At 46.1% G+C, this 24,077-nt stretch overlaps 1 protein-coding gene across 1 annotated transcript in view; it reads right to left on the bottom strand.

Moving 5' to 3' along the window:
- The window catches only part of LOC144114600 (uncharacterized), a 200,596-nt gene extending 178,857 nt beyond the window's left edge, over positions 1-21,739 (bottom strand). Inside the window, 8 exon segments of the mRNA XM_077648452.1 lie at positions 1,933-2,036; positions 4,398-4,526; positions 12,256-12,361; positions 12,364-12,456; positions 12,558-12,778; positions 20,605-20,731; positions 20,827-20,922; positions 21,602-21,739. Of these exon segments, the coding sequence (XP_077504578.1) occupies positions 1,933-2,036; positions 4,398-4,526; positions 12,256-12,361; positions 12,364-12,456; positions 12,558-12,778; positions 20,605-20,731; positions 20,827-20,859 (813 nt within the window). The 5' untranslated portion in view covers positions 20,860-20,922; positions 21,602-21,739.
- Positions 21,740-24,077: the final 2,338 nt, after the last annotated feature.

Genomic DNA, 24,077 nt, shown 5'->3' on the forward strand with positions numbered 1-24,077 from the left:
AAGGCACTACGCCTGTTTTCATGATAGACGTTCCCGTGGAAAAAATGCGACAAACTGTGGGACGATATATTAGGATCTTCTAAACCTACGCAGATGCGTACATACTTTACATGCTGACCTGCCCCAAGAAAGGAAACGCAGTCTTGTTTGCTAGCGTCCTCGAGTTGAGGATTAAGCAGATTAAACACAGTGCTGACAGCGTACTGCAAGGCAGATGTGTCACAAAAGATGAAGGCACATCTACTATGGCTGTTTTGAACTATTCCACCAAAGTAAGATCATGCTGACATTGTACAGCAATCTTCACCACACAGTAAAGCTGATCTTTCATGTGAAGAGTTTCAGCTGAGTAGAGTGAGTTCGCCAAACTCACTATGAGGCGAGTGCTTTTATAGCCAATGTCAGTGAAGTTAATCATGTGATGCAACATGAATGACTCTAAACGTGGATAACACTTGAAACCGATAATGAATTTGGCCACATGACAGAAAGAGTTTCAGCTTGGGCTTGTTGGTCTGTTTGCATAACAAGGGGAGGGAGCACGAAAAGACGAGGATGAACACAAAAGGTACACGGGTCTGGCACTGAATTTTACTGCATTATTTTGAAGTATTACACACTCACCAAAATTCAGGAGCTTCTTCAATTAATTTTTTTTACTATGCTGAAGCGCAAGCTACAAATCAGTTGCTGCAAAGACACTGCAAATGACTGCGCACGAGTGCAGTTAGGCTTGCGCAAGGAGTTTTGAAAGAATGAAGATATCTTTAGCACTGTAATTATCAGACAGTGACTTCAATCTTATGCAAAACATAATTTTGGGGATATCTGGAAAACAGGTATTGGAAATAATACCTTCCATATTCTGCTCCAAAACAAATGGACTGTCTTCGTAATCATGCGATTATCAAGAACTATTACTCCTCGTGAAGTAAACAGTATCACGCAAGGACGGTTAAGCGTGTGTGATATTCAGTGCTATTATACCTACGCTCCACAGATTGATGAGTCACATATGTTTATGATAATCTTCTCTTATTTTTATGTGTCAGAAACAATGTGCCTACACACGAGAGGGTACTAGCACTCAGCCACATAGTAACGTTACCAGTCTGACAACGGTGTACATTAATCTAGTCTGCCCACGTAATATTTGCACTGACATTTAAGTACTGGGCCCGACGTGAATCCTCAAACGTTTTCTCAGTTTTCCAAGGCAAAGTTTGCATACTCTTGCAATGTCACAGATGCAGAGTAGACTTCAAGTTTAACAACAAAAAAGAACATATAAATGCCTTACATGTAAGTACCTTTCAAAACCGATTAAGAAAAGCAGGAATAAAATACTCAAACAACTTGATCATACATATAGAGGGCAAAAAAATGGCCCATTCAAACTGCATTCTGCTTGGCAGCAGTCTTCAAGCCAACCCGTATGTCAGCACCTGTCGGATCCGAAGCATGACTGACGGGAATATACAATTGCTCGGTGGCTGCATTCAGTTGTATGGATGGTAAAAACCTGCTTGTTTTGCTTTGACACAGCACCCGACACCATGCATCAATGCTGTGTTTGAGACGCCAAATGACAAAAACCTGAAGTGCCAAAGACCGACAAAGAATGCCATGACCCAGCATGACATTTTCGATACGGACAACTGTTCAAACTTCTTTTGTTAGAGACAGACAAGTAAATAGGAGCGCATTAAAACCACAAAACAAACAACAGTCACCACGAATACATGCCATATGCATGCGTGCAAACACAGCTGCCTAGCAGACGATGCGAACAGTCATCCACACTAAGGAGGGTTCGCTACTGTGCCGCAACAAGGCGACTCTGCTCGATCTCACAGCCAATATATAAATAAATAAATAATCGCATAAATAAATAATCGGACTACATCACAAGATTTGCTGGTAAATACTCACTGAGAATGTAATAGTCACAAGGTTTGCCTGGGAATCTTCAGTGCTGGTTGCCGAAGCGTACACAACAGCAAAGGCAGTTGGTGCCAACCAACACACACTGACAACTGCAAATAAATGGAAGACCAGTGCTCAGAAACATCATCAACTTTCACGCACTTCTCTCCAGTATAAAGCACTTCATCATCCGGCCTGGGGCTTAAAAAAATTGACAGCATGCAATAATCTGACGACAATCAAAAGCACAAACTCCCTAGTACTCATGTCTGTCACACCGTCCTTTTCAAAAGTTCCCATGCCACCAAGTTTGCTCCTGGGACATGTAGTGCAGGTCTAGTAGCACCCCTGCCACTTCCAAAGGGTGAGCACAGGGGATGCAATTAAGAGCCGCACTGCAAAGCACAGAAGTAACCCCAAAGGCCTGTGAACTTTTTAAAAAGATGGCACACAACTCCCACATACCATCTATACCACTGGTTCTTAGATGGGTGTCCACAAACCCTATAGAGTACCTGAAATGTTTCCTCAGGTTATTGCTCTTTAACAAAACCTTTTTTTTTTCCTTTTTTACTTGATTTTGATATCAAATACAGATAAGTGGGCTCATTACGATTTATGCTTCATCAGGAATTTGTGGTTTTCGATGACAATCATTTAAATGTCCAGTGCTGCAATCCTATGGCACAACGCATGGGCAAACTAGCAAAACAAAGCGGTGCACATTCCCTGGATTTTTCTTTTGTGCATAACCATGATACAAGACTGATCCACAGTTAAATTTTGTTGTATTACCAATGTTTTGTCATCACCATACTTCTGTCTTCCCTCTCACAGGCTCCTCACACTATCAATTGTGTTCGAAGGGGCTCCCCCAACACATTCAAGGCTAAGAGAACTGACTTGTGCTTCAATTTCTAACTCAAACTCAACAATCAAACTTCAGATAAGAGTGAGGGACATACATTCTGTTGTACATGCTTATCATCGTAACCACACAAAGTATACAACATTATGGCTAAAAAAAAAGGTACATACAGTGAAACACCCCGTTATTTCAGCCCCCGTCAATTTGGAAATCTGGATAATTCGGATGGCCGATGTGGTCCAGCCAATGCCCCTGTAAACTCTATGGCGTCGGTAGCTCGTTAGTTTGGATGCTGCTGAGCTGACACCAGTTAATTCGGACGTACTTCAAACCTGAGCCAGTGTTGCTGTATGAATGATATAGCGAGCGATCGTGCTACTATCCCACGTCACGTCAAATATATTACTTCAGAGAAGTGCCCACGCACCTCTTACGTTGGCTAACGGCAGGCGTTATATCGTTCGGAGAACCCCAGTGCCAGAAAATTGTGCAGCCACATAGTTTCAGTTTCCCTTTTCCGAGTTTCGCTCCAGAAAATGGCGATGACAGCCCTGCAGCGCGTTGGAAAGCCAGCCGAGTACAGCATTGCGCAATTTCGGACACTGAGTGGCGTGTCGCCGGTCTTTTCGTTGTCTCCCCAGAATGTGTATCGCCGTTCTGGTGCAGACACATTTCCCTTGGTAGTAAATTGTAAATTGTGGGATTTAAGTCCCGAAGTGACACGTGGGCTGCTGAGAACAGCAGAACAGCGTCACGTGCTGTTCGCAGTTTGTGCGGTGGTGCCCTGTTCACATGCGACGACGCTGCCAGTAAGGAGACTCCACTGCTTCCAAATCCCACCGTGAAGGAAGCCGCGGAGGCTTTTATCAATCTGCACCAGTTCTTTGCTAACAATACCGAGAGTGTGCACGCAGTAATGCATCTGAAGTTATTCGGAAAAATCATTGCCCACGCAGTTTTTATCTCAAAAGCAGACGACCACCGTCCTGCTTTTCGGCAAATAAATTTCTTATGATGCGAACGCTTTATGACAATTTTTTTGCGGGGGGGGGGGGGGGGGCGGGCTCGGCGAAAATAGGAAGCACATGACACGGTTCGTCATGTGAAAAAGCTGCTTCACGTCGTGCATCACTTCGTCTATATCTTGCACTAGCAATTGGATATGCTGTACCGGCCCAGAATTTGAGAACTGCGGACTATTAGATTTTTCCTGTACCTCGCGCTTTTGCCCGCCGTAGCTGCGCCGTTACTTGCCGCCAACTAGGAGCAGAGAAGCACACGATGCAGCGCACCGCCTACTAATTCCTTCAGGCGAACAGGTTAAAAAGTGCAGAACTACTCTCTGAGTGCCAACAAAAATGTTTAACCACAAGCGATGCGCATGCTTTGAAATATTCACATAAGTTAGTTGGTTTCGAAGGTAGCGTCGCTTGGCGCAGCGTAGGCATGCTGCACTTTTGATTACACCTCCCCATCGCTGCCAACCGCAGCGTCACCTTTGTTTACAAACACGACGCTTGTCTATAGTCCTTAAATAGGTTGCTAAGAGAGGGAAAACGTGAGCATTGTTGAGATGCAAACAGACAAAACAAAAAAGACAAACCGGAGACAGAGTTCTCGAACAGCGTAGGCGAGCTATGGCTCTTGGCCTCTTGCATGTTGGGCTTGTATTGACTCAGGCTGCCATCCTTCTTGCCCACCACCAGCTGCTTGCCTTTGGGGCTCCAGCACACTGGGCAAAGACATAGGCAACAGGTGAAAACCAGCTATTCCAGGGCTTCAATAACAGATAATGTGGCAAGCATATTGCTTTGAATGCCCACTAAGTAACAAACAAGGCAGAAAGCCAGACAAACTGGTATACGCTCGCCTTCAGGAAACATCAACACAGACAAAGAGAGTAACAAAGAAGGCAAACAGGAAGAAATGCTTCATCATCTTTTCCTTTCCTGTTACCATCCGTGTTCATGTAGCACTGTTGTTTCACAAATATGAACCCACTATGAAATCTGAGAACACTGTTTTTCTTGCTTTGCAATTTATCTTAAAGGTGCACTAAAGAGGAATCTGAACTCGTCTTTTTACCGCGGGAACACGATCTACACGTTTCGAGCATTCTTAGAAACTTCAAATTATTGTCCTGTGCGGCCGATTTCCTTAATTTAAATCGGATTAAACGCCCCAGCTCCCACCTTTTTTTGAACTCAATGCTGAACGTAGGAGGAGTCAACCAACACGTTGAGTGCCTTTCAGCCAGTCTCGTGGCGGCTTCGCTTTTGCTTTTATTTTGTTTTTTAGGTTTCTGTGAAAAATAGTTTCAGTCGCAGACAACATAGCCGCAAATTAGGCCCACAGAAATAAAAATACGCTTGGACTCTGATTTCCGTATCACTCTGCCAATGGCAGAGCGGCAAGCTGCCACGGGACTGGCTGAAAGGCCCTCCACGTGTAGATTGAGTTCCTGTGGTAAAATAACGAGTTCAGATTCCTCTTTAGTGCACCTTTAAGGGGAGACACGGGTCTTTTGGACCAAAAATTAGCGAAAAAATCAAATTTTCGAAACCGGTACTTTCGAAATCGGCGGCTATCTATCTACCTATCTGCCAAGTCTCTCACCTCTAAGATCAGTATTTTAGTCATAACATAAATTTACATAATCTACGTCGCCCGAATTTGCGCTGAAATCGGCTCCGAAACAGCTGTGTTCCGCGCCGCATAGCTCCCGTTTCATGCGCGGCACCGCAGCCATCTTGGTCTCGTTTGAAAGAGCCGTCTTTCGTCTTCAATTTCCCGCCACTGCTGCTTCCTTTCGTCCATTGGTTGCCTAGCAAATAACAAAAAAGAAAAGGTGCCTTTCGCGAGCCTATTGGCTGCCTGCGCGCACGTGACAGCAGGTCGCCTTCTGATTGGTGGAGCTGGCTGGCATCGTCTGCTCTGCGCGGCCAAGCCGCGGGGAGATGCGGCGCTTTCTTTGTATCGAGCCGAGGCGAGAACGCACTGCGATGCCTGGATCAGCGCGCAAGTTTCATTCGCGGCAGAAGTTCGGCAAGAAGAGGAAAAAGTCCTTGATTAATAACCTTAAGAGACCCCCTGCTCCAGCTGTCTGCGCTGAGAACGACGGAAGTTCTGCGCCGAACAATCGAGTCGACGACAGTACCGAGGTCGAACTAGGCCTAACGCGTTCCTCGGCCCGAGAGACAGCTACTGCCAGTGGCCGCATACGCCACGATACTGTGATGCTGCGGCCCTCAGATGTGCAGCGAGACGTCATCAGAACCGAGAAAAACTCCGAGATCTCGCATCAACTCCAGCAACGAAGCGGAAGTCGGACTGTTTTCGCGATGACAGCAGCGCGGCGGACCGTCCGCTTGATGAGGCGTGCTTCACGATCGTTAGCCTGGCGTCGCTAAACGATCTGGTGAGGCTCGCTAAGTGCAGAACGTGCGGCGGTGATATCAGCGTCGAAAAAGGCGAGCGGGAATATGGGCTCGCCGTTAAACTTGTTCTCAAGTGCGTGAACTGCGGGGACACTTCCTCTTCTTGGAGCTCACCGCGGGCGTGTGCCGATAGGAAGGTGAACCCCTTCGTAGTGAATGTGCTTGCTGCCCGTGCAATGCAGAGCACTGGGAACCAGCAAACGGCCCTGAACGATATTTTCTCAACAATGAATATTTCTCATCACGGCCTTCATACGAAAACATGGCAAGATTACGTAAAAAAAAAGTTGACGCCCACTGCAACTCGCGCAGCCCAAGAAATGACCGCTGACTGTGCGCGGTCGGTTCGAGAGCTTTACAGTGAATTGCGGTTCAGAAACCCCGGCAACATCGCTGTTTCTAATGACGGCACATGGATGACACGGGGCCACACATCTCACATAGGTGTGGGCACAGTCATAGAACTGTTCACCGGACTTGTGCTCGACTATGTTGTGCTCTGCAATTTTTGTGCCGGCTGCGAACGAGGCCCGAAACCTGATGAACCATCCTGCCAAGCCTGGAGGGCTGGCCACCTCTGCCAAAAAAACACAGAAAAAAAAGTGGGGGAAATGGAGGTCGAAGCAGCCCTTGTACTTTTCGAGAGGTCTCTCAAAAAGAATGGCCTTCGCTACACCACTATGCTGTCAGATGGCGACAGCCGTGTTTTTCTTGCACTGCAAGAAGCAGATGTATATGGCTACGTCAAAGTGGAAAAGGAGGACTGCATAAATCACGTCAAGAAGCGCATCATGGGGACAGCCCTGCGAAATTTTGATTGCCAAGCAGAAAGGGACAGAAAACCTTGGAGGCAAGGGTAAACTAACCGGAAGCATGATCACTAAGTTGAGGTCCTATTATGCTTGGGCACTCAAGTCTCGTAAAGGGGACGTGGACTCAATGCACAAAGCTGTGATGGCGACATACCATCATATTATCTCTAACGATGAGACGTCAGATCACAGTTTGTGCCCATCAGGGCCAAACTCCTGGTGCCAGCACAATGCAGCGGCAGCCCGAGGGGAGCCTGCACCAAAGCACCGCCACAACCTTCCACCTCATGTGTGCAAGGCATTGCTTCCCACTTACGAGCGGTTATCAGAAAGGAAGCTCCTTGAGCGCTGCCACACGGGCAAGACGCAGAATAGAAACGAGAGTCTGCACTCTCTGATATGGGCCCTGGCACCCAAGGAGCGCCACGCATCTTTGTACACTGTACAAGCTGCCGTGACCGAGGCAGTAATGCGCTTCAATGCAGGCAGCGAGAGAACATCTAAAATAATTTTGAGAGAACTTGGTCTCAATACTAGTGCAAAAGCCAGTAAAAGGATGACGGAAAAAGATGAGCGTCGGGAACACAAGTCTGCCCGGAAACATGCTGCGGCCGAAAATGTCCAAGGTGCTTTCAAGAAGCGGCACTTGGACAATGGAAAGCAAAGGGACTACATCCCTGGGGGCTTCTAGCCATTCTGTGTTGTAAATATGTGTGTTGCACTTGTAAATATTGATTAAATTGTTCTCGATTTGTTTTTTGCACTTTTCTCAAAACATAATTTGTTGACTACTAGCAGTTTTGCGACCTCAATATCTTTGCACCCGAAGCATGTAGAGCCGAAATTCTTTTTGCAATAGGAAGCTGAATGTATGCTCTGTGAAGTGTTGAGAGCAGATTTTTTGTTTTTGGGTTCAAATTTTAATTATTTTGATTAGTTTTATTTCTGACACACACACTTTGTATACTGAAATTCATAACGCTGTAAAATGAGTAATAATTAACATATAAAAAAACTGCTCCCAACACTTCATTCTTTACTCTTCTAGCTATGTAACTATGCCTTAAAATTCAGTTTTTACCAACTCATTGTTTTACCATTTAGGCCTCAAACAATGGAAGTTGATAATTATCTTGCGAACTAACTGGCCTACAAGAAAACCAATGGTATATTTGAAATCAGCATTAAAAATTAGTCAGGCTGTACATTTTTATTAAAATTGGCCAAAAAACAACACAAACAGCCTCAGAACCAGTGTCCCCCCTTAAGCTCTGTTATAACTATGAAGCATAACAGGGGTGTACAGCTGAGCACATTGCTGGTGGCCTCAGGAGGCAATATTGAAACCCACTTAAAGCATTAGAACAGCAGCTATGATGAAAAAGTCCCAGTTTCCCAGTTGCTTTTGTACACTCTTGATGTAATTTGTGCCCATTTTCAAAGAACTGAACTTATGAACTTCAACAAATAGAGCAAAACACCTAATAAATAATTTCAATAAACTGAACAACTTTTGCCCTCAATGTGTGAAGTGAGCGATCCCTGTATCATTTTTGTGCAATACGCATGCCATACTTTCATGCTCAGAAAATGGTATGGGCATTTCATCTAGTAAACAGTTTTATCGATGTTGTGCAGCTCTATCAGAGCATTTGCGCATAATCCAGATGCCCGTTCCAATAATTGAACTTTAACGGTGTCACCTTTGAAGAGCCGTCGCAGTTGCTCAGTGGTTATGGCGGTCGGCTGCTGACCCAAAAGACACGGGCTCAATCCCGGCCGTCGCGGCTGAATTTTGATGAAGGCCAAATTCTAGAGGCCCGTGTACCGTGCGATGTCAGTTCACGTTCCAGAACCCCAGATGGTCAAAATTCCGGAGCCATTCACTACGACATTTCTCATAGCCTGAGTCACTCTGCTAAACTAAACTTATCTTTCCAAGGTTTGGCAACATCTCGTCTGGTCACGTAATAGGCTCATGTTGAAAGAAAAAAAGACTGCCGACTAAAATATCTGCCCACATTCCTTTTTCCTTTCAACATGCTTTCCTTGAATCTGCCGCATGAAGAATTCAAAAGCAACTGACAGTTCAATGGTACCATGTTTCTTAGTCCACTTATCCCCTATGGTTCCGTAAAACCAGAAAATTAACCAATACAGCTGCCACTGTATCAGTTTCGTCTGTGTTTGGTGAATTGTAAGCAAAAGGGAGCCACAGTGCAAATGCGTCCTCCGCTAGAATTACCATGTTTCATTATTTGACAACTATACCTCAGAAGTTCCAAAGTGAACTCTGATAGACCCGAGGCCAATATCCTGAAATGCACATTCAAGAATAATACAAAAAAGATGTTATCCCTTTCTGCTACAGGTTTAAACCTTTCAATTTGGTTCATTCTGTTCTTTTATCTTCCAAGATGCAACAAAAATGTACATATAATGAAGTGACTGCATTATCCCACCTGCTGTGTTATAACTAGGGGTTCAACTCTTCAGTTTAAACCAAAACATCAATAAAAGTACACCGAATTAATTTTTTGAAATTCTGTACTAACCGAAAAAGGTCGGTATTTCTGGCGTGCATGTCACAACTAACCAGCTATTCAGCACTATAGTTACAGTAGGTCACAGCAGAAAATTAAGAAAATGTCGGAGCCAGGAACACGGTGATACAAAGGTATCTTAGGAATTCAGTACAATGACTGTGAGTAATAAGGCACTGATCCACAAACTCAGGCATGCCACTGCAGATAGGAAGGCTGGACGACTTAGCTAAGTACTACTGGCTAGCGTAGCACCATCTGCTCAGACTTATTACTGACTTGAGGACGCCACTTCGTTAAGTAGGTTTTTCCACTGCATGTAAGGACACTGAAAACGTTTGGAGCCCTAACAAGCAACCATCAATGCAAAACCATGCATAAATGGCGCGAGGGTGTTGTGTTCTGGCTTCCGTGACGGTTAAGCCGCGGCAGTTCAATTGCTGCCTCAGCAAGCAGAGCATAGAGTGCGCGCTCCTCTGATTTAGCACAGAGTGCAGCCAGAAAGTGGCAATCCAAGTTCTAGTACTAAAGTTCCACTTTCGTTTTTGTCTCACAGGGTATAAGTTAACTTAGGCATTTTTATTTTTTGTTATGACTGTACAACTTTCTTCTGCAAAGACAGCTCTTACAACGGCCATTCAGTGGTAAATACTACTAGATGAGCGGCTGGTTAAAAAAAAATGGTTAATGCAAACTGTATGTCACCTTTTACCATATTTCACCAATAAAAACGGAATATTAGTATGCAGAAAATAATATCCGCCCTAAAAAACCAATTGTTGCATTCTGAAATGAACACCAAAAAAAGTCCGCCGAATTTTCAAATACAAAAACTTAAATGTCCAACCCCTAGTTATAACTAAAGGTTGGAGTTCTCTGCTTCTATTTTTGAAAATTCAGCAGACTGTTCTGTTTATTTCAGAATCTAGTTTCTGGTATGTCTCGGTGAATATTTTGAATTTTTTTTCTGTGACATATACTTTTACTGGGTGGGTGAAGGTGGGGAGCGGAGATGGCTGCTGGGTGGTGCTTCTGGAGGGCAACTGACTTTCCCACTAAGTCTCTGGATTTGATTTCACAGTTGCTTTTTCGTTTCACTTCCTACATGGGCTTCCAGTGCATGGAAAAATTGTGGAGGGGGGAGATAGGTGGGACTTCTGAGAGTCGGGTGGATGGTCGTGGGGCTTGCGGAGGGTGGAGAGATGGATAGAGGGTGCTGATAGGTTGGTGGGCATCCCCCAAACAGAGGGGTTCAGCGGGGAGGTGGCTGGTATTTCTGGAGGGTGGAGGCTTCACTTGTTGAGGCTTCGTACAGATAACTCCGGCATTTTCACCAAGTGACATCGTTACTGCTATTACAGTAAAACAGCACAGCAGATAATACTAACAGAAAACTTGAGGGAACACTTAAGCTCAGTCTAAGCGTATGACGCAACAGCACTAATGGGTCCCTGCAGCGACCTGGGGTCCTCTATGTGCATCACTTTGTAGACACGGTCGTTCTCTACTTTAAATTCATCGATCCCCGAGTCCTCATACCACTCGTGGTGCAGTGGTTGAGCAATGCGGCACTGCCCCGGCAGGTGGCTGTTTCAAACACAGCCACCAGTGAAAGCTTGTGAGACCCAGGTTGCTCTCCCCAAGCAACCTCTCGCAACCAATCATTAACTTAACTGCTACCTGCCATGGTCGGCAGGATGTGATGACATCACAAGATCACATGACAGAGGTGGCAGGTGGGCCACCTGGTTTTTTCTGCTGACAACGCCGTCAACACCAGATTTTTCTGCAGAACGGGAGCCTTAAAGAACCTCTGAAACAACTTCTGAGCCGAGTACATAAACTCGCTCAATGACTATATTCTCTCGTCATGAACACCTGAGCCAAAAAATACATTTCTACACGCAGCAAGAGAACCTAAAATCGCGCACGAAAGTTGGGGAGTCCTTTCCGGCGACTTTGTACTGCTGGCGCCCTCCTCCGTTAGCCATACCTGCGTAATTCTTTTGAGAAATGCCTATTGGTTGCATTCTTTAAGACCTCACGCAGCTACCTCAGCAACGGGCAGTCACCACACCAGAAAGCTCCCCTTCATGCACTTCGGCAGCCGGCGGAGGAACAGCGACAATTTGAGCGTGCAAAAGGTGGTGAGAAGAGAGGGAAAGGTGCAAAGACGCTGAAATTCAAATTTTGACTACAGATAACTCAGTTTCTACAAAACGCATTAAAAAAATTCTTGCTGGAAGATATTCGCAAAGCGGTGTCCTTTAACATCCCAGGAATACCGCACCTTTATTGAGAGCCTCTTTCAAAGCCCCTTTAACACTGTCGCATTAGTAATTTGGACAAGCCAGGTGAACCCGTAAAATGAGAGTATCCTAGTTTCAGTTATAAGGTCAATTCAAATTGATATTAAGTGAGAACAAGAGGCATTTAGTGCAACCAGAAGTCCTACTTCTATTGGAAACTGCAGATGGTGAGCATACAAAAGAAACAAATCAAACATGAATACGCAAGAGACCATTATTCGGGACCATGACAAAGAAATTATTACCATGACAGGAAGAATGGGAGAGAGAGCGAGAGACATTTGAATGATTACAGGACAGGTGCACCTGCAGTGCATCAAGCACTGGGCAGGCAATGGACAGCAAGACAGAAGTACTCACAGGCTGTGCCTCCAACAGAAGGTGGGAGTGTGCCAAGAATCGTCAGAGCTTCTCCTGAAAGCTCATAGATTGACACTGAGCCATTGTTAAGGCAAACAGCAAACATATATCACATGCCACTGGATTCCATGAAAAGTCTTGCAGGGCAACATCTGGCAGGGTGCTGAGCCGTACGGTTGCAATCGGTCGTGTTTCTAGTGTCTGCAGTGAAAGAACAAAGAGCATGTTGAAAATGTGAACACTGATACTTATGCAGAACTCTGGTAACACGGCACTTTTACAGTAACTGTTACTGACTTTACCTGTCCTCCAAAACCCCGAACATCATACATGTCAGCTACGGGAACACCATCTCGCATCAATCCAACAGCCAATGTTGTGTCATCTGCATTGAGTGCAACCAACAGCACAGGTCCTGTTGTAGGGAGCAAGCGAAAGGGGCAGTTCTCCGCTGGTGCTTTGCTGTTTGGCCCCTCTTCTGCATCACAGTTTTGGATATCTTCAAGAGTACAGATTTTCACACCTGCAGGTAGAGGAAAAGGAGGGAAGCACATAAAACAGCAGTAAAGGATACTAAATGTGCAATGCTCTCAATGCATCTAGCAAGAACAAGGCAAGGTGCCAAGCAATTCTGGATATTCATAAGACCCTTTGGATCGTCTTCATGAACAGGTAAGCAATCATAAACGGGCATAATTACACCCTTTAACTAGACGAACTAAAATTTGGATGCAACTTTTTCAATGCAACTTTTTCAAATACAGTCAAACCCGATTATATCATACTAGGTTAGCTTGAGTTAACCGTTATACTGAATAATTTCTGATACCAGAAAATTAATGGCTACATTATACAAAAATTAGCCTTCATGTCTTATAAATCAAACTGCGAGCACCACTGAGCAACTCGAAAAGCTGACTTTCCAACAACACATCTCCGGGGGTTAGCTTCCCCGCAGGTCCAATCAAGCTTCAGAGAACTGTTGATTCACGAAGCTGGATTTCCCTCAGCACATCTCCGGAAGTTAGCTTTCCCGCATGGACCTGCGGATGCCATGGTGCTGCGTAGTGCGCACAGACCAATGATAACGCTGATTTTGCATGCCGTAGTTGGCGGGCACATAGCCAGCCAACTAGAACATGCGTTTTTAGTGTGCTGCGCCAGCTGTGCCCACGTTGTCACACAGTTCATGCATACATCGTTGTGCTACCCATCGCCAGTTTCGCATGGTTCTCATGCACGATGGCAACCATGAAAAGGCAGAACCTCCACTTTCCCATGAAACTGGAAATTATCAAGCAAGTTGAACGAGGTGAGAAGAAATCCAAAGTCTCCACAGCTTACAAGATTCAGAGAAGCATGCTGAGCACCATTCTGAAGAACAAGGCTGACGTTCGGGCTAAAGCGGAGAGGAGGCCCGGCGGAAAAAGCAAGTCTATGTGATGTTTGTAGAATGCGCTTTTGGTTCCGGTGACCTACAGGTCTAATCGAAGAGCGTGAATGACCTGCAAACTTTTTGCCAAGTGGCTGAAGTCATGAAACGACGACCTAGTAGACCACGATCACAACATCTGCCTCAACATAGACAACAGCTGTGCCCACCACTGCAGTGCTAGTTTTAGCAACATTGCACTTCGCTTCCTGCCGCCGAACGCTATGTCGGTGCTTCAACCCTTAAACCAGTGGATAATCCGTGCACTGAAGCTTGGTTGTAAGAAATGTTTGACTAAATGGCTCTTGCAGAGCACAACGACTGGAAGAGACCCAAAAATCAACGTCTTAGGCACCATGTCTAGGCTCAGTGGGTCATGGAATAATCTCAAAACCGAAACTATAAAGAAGTCATTTCAACATTCTGGTCTCTGCATTCCCAGACAAGATGAAGCAAATTCCTTGTCGGGTGAGCTCGAAGAAGCCGTTGCGGTTCTTGACGATGTGTCGAACCAGTTGTCCAAATTTCCTGGTGCTGGTTTATTCGTCACTATAGAGCGTCAATAGAAGGCTGCGGTTACAGCTGTTCGCAGTCCATTGATAACATCTAAATATGTGTTCTCTCCATGGCAATGACGACGAAGAAACAAAAAATTCACAACTATTTCGTTTAGTAACCTGCGCGCAGTAAATGGCTATCATAGAATACATTTTTGTCCACCTCAGTGTATTTGTACGTTAAATTTACTGCTATTTTTATATGAACTGCACATTACATCGAACTCTCAGGCGTTTTTTTGCGGGTTCAACTGTAGTACTTATATAGAAGTGAGGGTAAGCCATTTCCTCAACATTGCTGCATCACCATTTGATGTTGTGCATGTATATTGCAACACCGCAGTTGACCCACTCCAGGGTGGAGGATCTGTTACTTACCACGCTGTACACCTGGGCCGCAACAAAGCCACCCTAGTGACAGTGCCTACTGTTGGACTATTGGACAGTTGGGAGATCGAGCTGTGTGCCCTTGCCTGGGCACTAGAGCAGATCTCAGAGCTCACTACCACACTGAAGCTAGCCATATCTACCGACTCACAGGCTCCTCTCCAAGGATTCAAATCGTGTCACCTGCTGTCATCTGCTGTCAGTATGGTGAAGAAAGCTTACTGTGCTGCTGAGACTAATGGGCACATTGTGATTGTGAGTTAAGTGCCGGACATATGGGCAACGAAAAGCTAATGATGCAACACGTGAGCTTTTAAAGGGACACTGAGGAGAAATTGAAGTTGGCTTGTATCGATAGAATACCAGCTCCTGATCACAAAAACGCCGCTCTTACTGAAAACAAAGCTCTTGTAAGGTAGAAAACAGCAAGAACCAAAATACAGGTATCGCCACCACAGGCCAATCTCGCAAGTACAAGCGTGGTGACGCCATAGGACAAGAGACGCCACCTTGGAGGAATTTTCCATCCTACGTGGTTACGCGAATCCCTGAGGCTGACAAAGGTAGGTTGCGCAGATCAATACTGAAGTAAGTTTTGTTCTAAAACCAATAGTGAACTATTATCACACAAGGAAGGCAGGCAAAGGACAACCTGAATGTTGGAAGCAAAGAAAACCGATGCTTGGCGGCGCCACAGGCGGCCAGAAGAGTTTCGATTTGTTATGGCGCTTCGCGGCTATGAGCTTTGCGTGCCCCGTGGTTTTGTTTTTGACGCACCTCGATTTACAAGCGTTGAACAGCAGAGGAACTCCAAGTGCCGCTTCAAGTGCTAGTTAACCTTTGAAGGAGCCTGTTAAGGCTTGTCAGATGATCGCCACGGTCGATGAAAAGCTATGATGGCACGATGGTCGGTGATCGTACAAGGCAGCACTTGTGTATTCGCACGCTTGCCCGGCGAAACATTCCTGGCTGTGCCAGTCAACTTCAAACTACTCGACGGAAATCGTTTATTAGGGACGGGAGACAATGTAAAAGGCAGTTCAGGAAAATTGCTGATGGCCTAGCTGTGTTAGGCCAGGATATACCTAGCGAAAGCGCGGAGATTTCTGCATCAGAAGAGTGCATTCACTAGACGCGCCTTTATTGACAGCTGTACCTTGAGCCGTCGTGGTGGAGTGGTAGCGTCTCCGCCTCAAACGCCGAAGGCCCTGGTTCAATTCCAAACCTCGGCACAGGATTTCTTTTCTTTTATTCAGTGAATGAGTGGGCGGGGGGTTTGAGTGGCTCCCATGGATGCCGCCACCGAATACGTTGGTTAGCAGTTAAGCGCAGGCTCTTAAAGGCGCGTTTATGCTGCGGCGAGGAGCGCGCGCGCGCTGCACGGCGAAGTCACGTCGGTCAAAGCGAGACCCTCTATACTCCACTCACACTGCGCTTGACCGCCGACGAGCTCGGCGGCTTCGGCGACTCTAACCGCACTGGCGGGGAGGTGCGACAGCTGCGGCAGTTGGGAGGATCTGTTCTTTTCGAGCTCGGCTAATTTAATCCATTCACAGTACATATCTGAAAGTACATGCAAGTGGGCGAGAGAGCCCGATCCAGTGGACCCGTTGGATCTAGCGGAAGCCGTTGAAGCGTCGTGCGCCGGCTTTAGTTTCAAGCCGCCGACTTTAAACGCGGCCGCCCTTGAGCACCCATTTGTTTTTTGTGGCAAAAAATAAATAAATAAATAAATAACTTGGCCCTTGCAACCATGGGAGACCTCGACGCCGCCTGCTGCGCCGTGCAACCACGCCGTTCAAGGAATCACAATCCGTTGGCCCCAAAGCCCCGGCCAGCCTCCGATGGGCGCAAGCGCCGAACCTTGTCCTGGCCCCTTGCGACTCCCCGCACTGGGGTTATGATATTTAGTTTGCAACGGCTGCTCTCTGAGGAAGGGGGAAACCACCCGCCGGCGCCTAACCTAACCGTGCTCCCTCAAAAGCATCGCACGCTCTGTGGGGCTGAGGTCGCTGAAATGCAGGCCGGAGTTTTTGCGAGAACTACGTCGTCGGGTTCGGGAACGGGATCCATCGTAACGCTGGCAAGACGCCGGTGCAAACGTAAACGAAGCGACGGTAGCGACCCCCGATAGTGCCTTCAACGTGCGGCGGCGGTAGCTTTCATTTCGGCAGCTGCTAGACCGCACCGCTAACTACCAGAAATCACGGAGTCTCCGTTTACGTCACGTTTCACGTCACTCCGTTCTGTGTCGTCATAAGAGTTCTCCGTGTCGTCATAAGAGTTCTCGAGTTTGAATCGGAGCGGTGGGAAAAAAATTTTCAACTTCGAATCCAAATTTCTTTGAAATAAATGCATCTTTCACTCCCGGACAAGCGGCAACAAAGCCATGAAATGCCGAAGTATCAGATATTGCTAATAAAAAAAAATTGATAGGGTTCTCCTCAGTGTCCCTTTAAGCCCCTGTGCTGGCTTAGAAACCCCACTTTTGCAGCCACACCTCTCACCATCCATCTCACCCCCATACTACTATGACGTGGCTAGGGCCATGCACGTGATAGCAGCAAACCAGCATAACAAGATAAGACAGGCATTACCACCTGATACTGACCCATTACCAGAGGGAATACCAAGAGCAGGGCAGGTGCTGCTACACCGTCTCCACTCAGGCTTTGTCCTCACTCCGAACGTAACAGACTGAGGGTGACAGTACAGGCCCCGAAGAAGAGCCCATACCGGTTCAACCGCTCACCACGACGCATCAGACGCTGATGCCCGGATTGAGGTCTCGCTGAGGGCCTACAACATCCTGTTTGATCTGGGAGTGCCGGGCCTACACCACACCTAAGGGGCACCATCTCGACCATACTCTGGTACCAATCTACGAGACATGGATTCGGCCAGCGGGTGGACCGTCTAACTCTTCAAGGGTGATGCTAGACTCGCTTCAGACTTTCGCTAAGAAGTCAGGCCTTTTGCACCTCCTGTATTCCCTTTCTTCCCATCACCTTCCTCCCTTTAAGCCTAAAAGCCACCCCCTCTAAATAAACATACCTTCACTCACTCACTCTTGGCCATTCCAAGTTTTTTATGGTTAGGTCCAGGCTTATGGGGTGTAATGTCCCAAAGCGACTCAGGCTGTGAGGGACGCTGTAATTTTGACCACCTGGGATTCTTTAATGTGCCCTGACATTGCACAGTACATGGCCAAGCTTTTTATGCAATGAACAGTACACGAAGTTGGCAGCATGTCCTAATTACATGTCATTATGAACTATATACCATGGATATCATAAATCAGATTTCCATTCATAGTGGACAACTGAGCTCCCTGAAGGCCCAAAAAGTCTTTTATTTATCATTTGTCTTGACTTTAGTATGCAAATAGTCTTTTTGTGCCTTCAAGCAGTGCAGTTGTCTATTATGAATCAACAGCAATTAGGCCATATCCTTGCGTTGATGCCTCAGAAAGTTGTGACAATAGACTCCCGTGGCATTTAAGAACAGTTAACATTCATTTGATTGTTATATTGAAGTCCCCACACTAAACCCTTCCATTTCAAAGCCAGCTCAATTGTAGAAAAGTATGTGACCGCGGCAAAATAAGGCATCGTTTACTAAACAAATCATGACATATGTTCTTTTCACAGATGGAGTTTGTTTATGAGGCTTCCTTAGCATGCTGAAGGATTCAAGGTAAGCTTCAAGTAGCACATACAATACTTTCACAGTCCAGTTTTAAGAGTGTTAGCTCTTACTACTTACGCTTGTCAAGGACACGTCTGTCTGCAATGAAGGTCAAATTGACCAAAATAGGTACCACGTGACCATACTATATCACACAGCAACAGTGGGTGCTTAGCGCTTTAACTGATACTTATACTTTCGATCCATTATATATGTGCCGGCAAAAGCGGCCATCGAAGTGGGACCCCCTCAGGACCACCATTTGCATAAAATTTGGGGGCCCACCTGTTTGACGCAGAATGTTCAAAGTGGTGTCAAATGACTTGGCATGTCCCTGAGGATAAAATTATTGAGATGAAGCCCAGAATATGTGTGGGATTCGCAATGACGACCTTCCCGCCCCCAAAACTATGCATTCCGAGGACCTTCAGACGGCCATTGCGGCCGAACCATTTGTCGCACGGGGTTCCGGATGGTGTCAAATGATTTGTTGTGTTGTGATGCACATGTTTATAAAATTTATCAACTGAATTAACGAAGAAATATACCAAATATAGCGAAGGTGGCTGTAAATCGCAAGAGTAGCGCGAAATCCATGAGGTAGATGGCGCTGCTTGTCTTAGATGTGCGTTGCGTGCGGAGAGGAGGAGGAAACGGCTGAACACTTGATACTTTTCTGTAAAGGGCTTCACCCTACAGTGGAAAGCAGCGGGGCTGATTTATCCAAAGCATTGGGGTTTAAGGACAGTGAAGGAAAAGTAGATTTTAAGCGGGTAGAAGTAACCAAGCAAAGGTTATCTGATTGGTGGCTAAAATCAAGACAAGAGTAAAATTTCACACGTCATGGCTAGGTGGCTTGAACCCCCGCCCGATTTAAAGGGTTCAGCCTTATCCATCCATCCATCCATCCATCCATCCAAAGGATGTTTCCGGAAAGGAAACATCCACAGATATTTGGATTTGGTCTTCTCCATGTTTCCTGAGCACACCAACGTAAACACTTGAAGCTCCTGTAGCTAACACTCTTAAGTCGAACACTGAGGCAATATTGGCAGATAATTTTTTTTATTGTTATTTTGCAGAATTTTTATCTCTTTTTTGATTTCCTACCAGGAAATCAGCATGGTGCCACTCTATCATCACTGATGGAGAAGGAGCCAACCTGATGGAAAACAAACTATGAAAAGACTGCAAAAGCACAGAAAAAGAGCACGAAATAATGCTTCAGGCACAATTTAAAAGAAAGCACCTCTACATGAAATTTCTGATTTGCTAAGTGCTGCATTTCAGGCATTACCATGACTCAGCCTGCCTCCAGACACTAACCACAGTACACTGGTAACACAGTATTAGCAGTGGGCAACGAGCTACAAGACCAGCAATTACTGCACAAAACTAGCAGTGCCACAACCAAAAAAGACACTGAAAGGTAGATGGAATTCATAGTGAAGGTTAGTGGCGACACTGCTCTCTCCCCTTCTCCGTCAGGGCACCACATTCCATCTCGTGCTCTGGCCACTTTTTCCTACACAGGACATTTTTTTCCGACATCGAGTACTAACACTCTCGCATTAAAAAAACTTGATATGGCCAGTGGCCCCCATTTGCAAGTTAGCCAATGCAGTCATAAGCTTTCTAGAAGGAGGCACTGCAGTGCATGTAGCTATGGACAGTCAGCGCAATTCAATGGCATGTGTAGAAGCTTTCGCTGCTCAAAGAGGGGAGGCATGCCCACCTCATGATTGCGAGTCGTCTCCCATACCAACAGCAAAGATTGCTCTGCCACTGGGGCAGTTCGAAGTGTGTGAAAATGTCATGCCCCAATTCAGCCTATCTGTCGGCAAGCCAACCCTTGATAAGCGTTGACCTGCACACTGCTGTTGCCTGCCAGCTACTAATGCTTAAAGGTTTGGTGTCCTTTTGTGGCGGTCGTTTTGGTTTTATTCCTTAAAAAAAATAGTGCCATTTCATTTCAAACAGCATGCTTATTTGTTACAAGTCCGTATTCACATGCCTTTAATCATTTGAAGTGCACCAAATTATGCTGTCGGCCAGTGAGTAGACGATGTCCGAGCCAGGTGTCTCTCTGCTCTTTGAAGAGCAACCGCTGAAAAGGATGCATATATGGCAGAACCCGCAATGCCACTAGATTGCTCCAATTGTAAACAGTGGCGCTTGATCCCATGTTCCTTTTCATGAACTTTTGACTATATATACATGTTGCGTGAAAAACCAGGCGACGAACTAGGGGCTAAACACGACTTCCCGTAAGTGTTCTCTGCTTACCCTGATCAAAGCCTGCGAAGATCAATCCAAACCTAGAAGACGCTGCAACCAGGTTTACGGAATCCGCGCTGACCGATTCACCGCCGACTGTGACATTCACGGTGCGAACCGGGTGGAACAGGAAATCCTGCCGGGTAAAAGATATGCGAAAGTGTGGCTGTCATGGCCTGAAACTGTCACTTTCCAAGAGAAACAAACGGGACTGGGCGCGTAAGCACGCACCGGGTTGGGTCTCGTAGATCCCTCACACGCCATTTCCGGAGCAGCTGCGCGTGTTAAAACCGAGGAGATTGAAAACTTTCGGAGTTTTCACAATTCCTGCAGAAATGGGAAATAAATACAAGATTGAAGCACCTTCGTCAGTTCAAACAACTTTGCAACAAGTAGAAGTTGACATCCACCATCAGTTGTGGGTCTACCCAGCCAACGACCTAGCATTGAAAACGAAAATCCGGCACCCGGCCGCAATGAATCCCCCAGCGAACAGTGCTGCGTCCTATGCTATGAAAACTTTTTTTTTTTTCATTCATAAACAACCCCCTTCTAGTGCGCTGAGGCAATAAACATCCTTTTAAAAACAATCTTTTCAGGGGAATCGCCCAACAAGCAACCTCGTAGTCAGATTCGTCTTGTCCGGCGCTCGAACCTGGGTCCGCCGCTTTACCGAAGCAATCGTCGAAGGTTAACAGGAAAGCTATCAATTGGTAAGAAACGATGTCAGTTCAAACTGTTCAAGAGAATCCAATGATGTGTAGTAGCTACACTTCTAAAAGGGGTAGAGACCTCGTCAAGTCGTGAAGACAAGTCACGAGCAGCTACTAAGCTGCAAAGAAATCTTAGCTGACACACACAACTTTTTCTTATTGAATTCGTGATGAACAAGATCGGAAGCAAAGTTGGCCCTACCTGAGATAAAGTAGGTAACAAGACATTCAACAGCATTTGATAAACAACGTCATGAAAGTTGCGACACCCAAGGCAATGAAGGAATACGTACTCCGGCCACAGAACTGCCAACCATGTCAATAAACGTTATGAGTTTGAACGCTGAAGATCGCAGATCCCGCGCTTAAACAGGCGACACACTCCTCGAGCAGTTCGTGCGCGTCAAGATGGTAGCCTACAGGGTGATGCGTGCCGCGGCAAGGTAGATCCGCCTTGGCCGCGGCTCGGACTACGCCGCATGAGCTCATTGCTTGTGAAACGGTTCCAATTAACTCCAGGTTTGCCGCAGACTTTAGGGCATATGAAACCTGTAATATTTGCAAATAAATAATTTTGAAATACGCAACATTTTGTTATCTAATTGCAACTTGAAGTTTTATTTTGCTTTTTTTTAGGGTGGGAACCATGAAAAGCCACTGGATGGCTGGAAGCCATGGAAGTAGTAGGGTACTAGTCCATAGTACTAGTAGAAGTATCATCGAGGGTTTGCTTGCCTGATTACTTGGTAGAGAAAAACCTAGAATTAGATGCAGTCTTTACGGTGGCGGAGCTGGAGTTTGCAATGGGGCAGCTTTGTACTACGTCGGCAGCAGGTCCGGACGGGGTTACTAATAAAATGCTGAGGAACCTGGATTCCAAGTCAGTGCCCACGAAACACAAGAAGGGCTACGCAACGTATAACAAACGTCTACAAAAGTATACGGTAATGTATAGAAGAAATCTATTTTCAGATGTTCTGCAAACAATGGGGCAAAAAGAGGTGTTATATGCCTGCATGCTAATGCTCCGCCAAGGAAGATCTAGAAAACTCCTTCGCAAGAACTCGTTAAGAACATTCTAGACATTTTTATTTTATTTTTTGAACAGGCTGCTTATATGAAGCCTATAGACTCAAGATCAGTATGCTATCCTCTGAAAAAAAAAACAGTGGGATTTCATGCTTTTAAGAGCGTTAGCTCTTACTCGTCACGTTTCGAGATTTCATGGGGACTCCTACCGCCTTAGCTCTGGATGAATGGATGGATGGATACGGCTGAACCCTTTACATCGGGCGGTGGCTCAAGCCACCTAGCCATGTCTTGTGAAATTTTACTCCTGTCTTGCTTTTAGCCACCAATCGGATAACCTTCGCTTGGTTACTTCTAACCTCTTAAAATCCACTTTCCCCTCACTATCCCTAAACCCCAATGCCTTGGGTAAGTCAGCCCCGCTGCCTTCCACTGTAGGGTGAAGCCCTTTACAGAAAAGTATCAAGTGTTCAGCCGTTTCCTCCTCCTCTCCGCACGCAATGCACAAAGTGTCTATCTCCTGGTACCTGACTCTACACGTCTTAGTCCGCAAAACTCCAGTCCTGGCCTCAAACAGCAAAGAACTTCCCCTTCAATTATCATAGATATTTTCTTTGACAATTTCCTGTTTAAAGGTCCGGTATGTTTCCAGTGCCGATTTCGTCAGCATCCCTGTTTTCCACAACGCTCTCTCTGTTCCTTTAACCTTTTTCTTAACCGATAAATGCTGATTTGCCCCCTTACTGCTGTCCAGATATTTGCTTGTCAATTTTCTAGTTCGCTTTCTCCATTTCGTGTCAACATTCTTTATATACAGGTATCTGAAAACTTTCCTAGCCCACCGCTTTTCCTCCATCCTTCTCAATCGTTCCAGCCTCTCTGCTCTCGAAAGACGCCCATCCCATATCCCCCTGTACCCCCTGATTTGGTGTATTGCCATGTGCTCCCAAAGCTAACCTCCCTACTCCCCGTTGCCTAATTTCCAGCCTTGCTTGAACATCTGGCCTCATGCTGGGATCACACCGCCATCTGTGGCAGCAATAATAATAATAATTGGTTTTTGGGGAAAGGAAATGGCGCAGTATCTGTCTCATATATCTTTGGACACCTGAACCGCGCCGTAAGGGAAGGGATAAAGGAGGGAGTGAAAGAAAGGAAGGATAGGTGCCGTAGTGGAGGGCTCCGGAATAATTTCGACCACCTGGGGATCTTTAACGTGCACTGACATCGCACAGCACACACGTTTCGAAATTTCGTGGGGTCCGCTATCACCCTGAGATCACTGCTAGGGCCATCTCTGGCAGCAACTAGTAAACAGCTAGCACATCTTGCATTGAGACTTGTCGCCATCAATAATGTATATACATTCGTTCCGCTATGTATACTCCGACAATTAAGAGCCAGAGCTTTACATGCTAAGTACGGGCAGTACAACGGGGCAGTCTACGTAGATGCATCGCCGATCGAGTATAAGGACAAGGACGCAGTTGCGGTGGTGGACGGGCGGGGACGGTTGGTCAGCTAGCTATGGATCAGTCAAAACCTGATCTGTACAGTCAAAACTGCAGATATAGCGCTAGCTATAGCTAATACTAAAGCTGACCTAATTTTCAGCTACTCTAAAACCTGCAGCCATCAGAAATTTGGCGAGGGGCAGAATATATAGTCGCAGCGGCACGATTGCTAAACCGGCCGGGCCACGGGGCGATGGACTACGGAGGTGTAAATTTGTCTGGGTAT

This window comes from Amblyomma americanum, chromosome 1 (genome assembly GCF_052857255.1).
Source record: "Amblyomma americanum isolate KBUSLIRL-KWMA chromosome 1, ASM5285725v1, whole genome shotgun sequence".
In the NCBI taxonomy this organism is placed as follows: domain Eukaryota; kingdom Metazoa; phylum Arthropoda; class Arachnida; order Ixodida; family Ixodidae; genus Amblyomma; species Amblyomma americanum.